The sequence below is a fragment of the Galeopterus variegatus genome, unplaced genomic scaffold, assembly GCF_000696425.1.
Source record: "Galeopterus variegatus unplaced genomic scaffold, G_variegatus-3.0.2 Scaffold3470, whole genome shotgun sequence".
NCBI classification, from domain to species: domain Eukaryota; kingdom Metazoa; phylum Chordata; class Mammalia; order Dermoptera; family Cynocephalidae; genus Galeopterus; species Galeopterus variegatus.
The window spans coordinates 155,506-158,929 of record NW_007729581.1 but is presented as its reverse complement, the minus strand read 5'-3'; the positions used below and the strand labels follow the sequence as shown (position 1 = coordinate 158,929).

The window sequence follows — 3,424 nt, the reverse complement described above, 5'->3', positions numbered from 1 at the left end:
GCTCGTGGGCGGAGGGAGGGGCGGGAGCGGCGCCAAGGGTTGCAGTCCCGTTGCCGGTCCCCGGTCCGGTACGGGGGCAACACGGGGGGTTGCGATCCGGGGCCGGACATGGAAAAAAAAAAAAAAAAAAAAAAAAAGAAAGGGGAGGTCAAGAGAAGCCACAGAGAAGTGTTCTGAAATTGGCTGAGTAGGTGCTACCAAAGCCCTCAGGCCTGGATCAGCCCTGAATCCCATGGGAGGACATACTCCTCCAGTGGCATCTGATGTCATCTTTCTGCAGAGTGTCAGCTTAGCCTGAAAAGTATGTCACCCTTTTCACTTATTATCAGCTCCATTTCTTAATTTTGTAGACACTGTGTTGTAATCTGTGTAATAACAATCTGATGGGTTGTCTTTGAACATATGTGAGGTTAACTTCCTCTCCTAAAAACAACAGAAACATGCCTACAAGTACCTTTGGCTTACTGAGGCCTTCCTGGGAGCTGAGGATTGAGGCAGAAACATCATGGCCTTAATATTCTGGCTGGTTCAGACAGATGTGGCCTCTGGGCCTGGTTTGGCCTGGCAGTGCCTCCTCTTTCCCTGGCCAGGCTGGCCGTGCCTGAGAATGCCAGTGCACATCAAGGCCTCTTACCATCCCAGGAGTCAGGCTGGCAAAGGATCAAAGCTGGCGCTGCCCCGCTAAGCACATCACTCAGCGTCCTGTGATGTAGTATCCCCTGGGCCTTTGAGTAGGGTCTATAATCTGACCACTTCTTGGCTGCTGCCACCTTATAAAAGCTGTAGCTGATTAGAATGGTGCTAGAATGCCATGGCAACAAGGGCACAGGCGGGTCTTGAATGACAAGAGTGGGCTGTCCTGTTATCCAGCGGGGGTCCTCTTGGCCCTGGGCTGTGGGTAATGGCTCTTCCTGAATATCCTTTGTCTTCCAGCAGACAGTGCACGCCACCTGGACTTACCGTGCAAGCGATCCTATCTGGAAGCCCCCTCTTCGGTAGGGGAGGATCACTACTTCCGTTCTCCTCCTCCCTACGACCAGCAGATGCTGAGCCCCTCCTATTGCAGCGAGGTGACCCCAAGAGAAGCCTGCATGTACTCAGGTTCAGGGCCTGAGATTCCTGGGGTGTCTGGGGTGGACGACTTGCCCCCACCCCCGCTGAGCTGTAACATGTGGACTTCGGTCTCACCGTACACCAGCTACAGCGTTCAGACAATGGAGGCCGTGCCTTACCAGCCTTTCCCCACGCACTTCACCGCCACCACTATGATGCCTCGGCTTCCCACCATCTCTGCTCAGACCTCCCAGCCGCCAGGAAACACCCACTTCAGTGTCTACAACCAATTGTCACAATCTCAGGTCCGAGAGCGGGGGCCCCCCACCTCCTTCTCAAGAGAGCGTGGCCTCCCTCCTGTGTGTGAGAGGAAGCCGCCCTCCCCACACCTGAATGCTGCCAATGAGTTTCTCTACTCCCAAAGCTTCTCCTTGTCCCGGGAATCTTCCTTACAGTATCATTCAGGAATGGGGACTGTAGAGAACTGGACTGACGGATGACTCCCATGTCTCCTTGACAGCCCCAGGACTGTGTTAATCCAGTATTAACCTCGGTGGGTGGCCTGCACTACCAAGAGACACAGGAAGGTATTTCAAAGGGGGGGGTGTGCGTGTGCGTGTGTGCATGAGTGTGTGTATTTGGAGAACATCTGTCTTCTGATGTACAACTAAGGCCAGGACGAGAAAAAAACACAATAATGTAAGAAGTGATTTGGGCTGCAGGACCTGGGTCCGTTGTTATCTGATATGCCCATGGGTGGGATGGGAGTGGAAGGTTCATATGAGTTATTTAGAGGTTTTTATAACATAATTTTTGATTTACTCAGGGGCCAGGTGGTGAGATCTGTCACAGGGAAGGATTCTCACTGCAGGGTGGGAGGGCTCCATGCACATCTTAGAGTCCCCGGCTTTCTATTTGCAAGGGAGCTGAGAATCTTGTTTGGGAACAGGAGGCTCACTCCTTTGGCTTCTGGAGGTTCTGTGAGACTATCTGAGAGGTGGGCTCAGCTAAGCTACAAAGTGTGTATAAGAGCAGAGCTGGCCTGCAAATTGATTCCCAGTGCTCCGAGGCCTGAGGGATGCCTTTCAGAAAGGGTCATGTGCTAACTGCCACCTGATGGGTATTTTTTGAAATTTGTTTTTTTTCCTTCAAGAGGAGGGAAAATGCAACGAATAGCAGGCATCTCTGTCCTCATTCAGGTTTTGTCATAAAGTACAAAGCCCTTCCTCCTCCGTCCCCAACATACAATTTCTCCCTGTCTCTGGTGTGCAAGACTCGGCCTCTCAGGCACTGTCTGCATCTACGACTGGCAATTAGGAAACACATCTCACCTAGCAATGTCCCCAAGAGACCATATTGGAACTGATGTCAGGCATCTTTAGGGCCTGTTCTGCTCCTAGAAAATCCACGACTGTGGGGCAAGAAAGCCCAACAGAAATAAAAAAGAGAATTGAGAAAAATTCTCTTATTCCAGTAAGTTCAGCCAGTGAGCACAGAGGTGCAAAGATAAGTTCTCTAGTGAGGTGACCTCGCTGTCCTCAGCTGCCTTCTTCAGCATCGAACATCACCAGACCATCGGTGTGGCTGGTGTGAACTCTAAATCAAATTTGGGAAATCACTAAACTCTTTGCATGCCGAATAGCTATTTATATATTATATTATATAAATAAATAAATATATATATATATATCTCACAAATGCAGGCCACATGTCAAATTCAGCTTTGCTTTTTACAAATGAATAAACTTAATAAAAATGAACATTGACGGGGTATTTGGAAAGACATCTATTTAAATTTTTATTACATGTTTGATGTTAAAAACTAAGAATGGCTTAGATAAAACATATATATATATATATATAAATACACACACACTGCAGATAAAGCTCTATTAGAAAACACATTAGCTAACAGGTGATATGGAACTTCAAGTGTGTTGTTATATAGCATGGACATTTTATTTTACATATCGGAACATAAAGCCATTTTACAACTGTGAAGTGTGTGGATGCTTTTTATTACTGACTTGTCATTTATTGGCTCAGCAGTGGTGTCTACATCCTATTTTGTTTGTATTTTTTTCTCAAGTGCCAGGTGGGGACCTTAGTGCCTCTAAACGTCTGTACCATGGAGCCTCTAAACTCAGAGTGAATTAATTTAGGACGAATGGAGTGATTGTACCTTTGATCTCAGGCTACTCCCCAGGTTGTAGGTCCAGATTCCCAGACCCACAAAGACTGCAGCAGGGCAGGCAGTAAGCAAGAACCTGCCACCTTTTAGTAGCTGGCAATTTGGGGGAAATGGTCTCACAAGTAGGGGATTTTTGGTGGGATGTGTACAGCTGCTTTGGAAAAGGAACTGAAGAGGAGG

General features: G+C 48.0%; 1 protein-coding gene across 2 annotated transcripts in view; it reads left to right on the top strand.

The window, feature by feature from the left end:
* Window positions 1-1,728, top strand: part of TBX4 (T-box 4) — a 28,089-nt gene extending 26,361 nt beyond the window's left edge. Inside the window, exon 7 of one of the 2 annotated variants that reach the window (XM_008585140.1) lies at window positions 937-1,728. In XM_008585140.1, the coding sequence (XP_008583362.1) occupies window positions 937-1,553 (617 nt within the window). In that variant the 3' untranslated portion in view covers window positions 1,554-1,728. The remainder of the gene's footprint in view (window positions 1-936) is intronic. The other variant, XM_008585139.1, reaches the window with a different exon arrangement.
* Window positions 1,729-3,424: the final 1,696 nt, after the last annotated feature.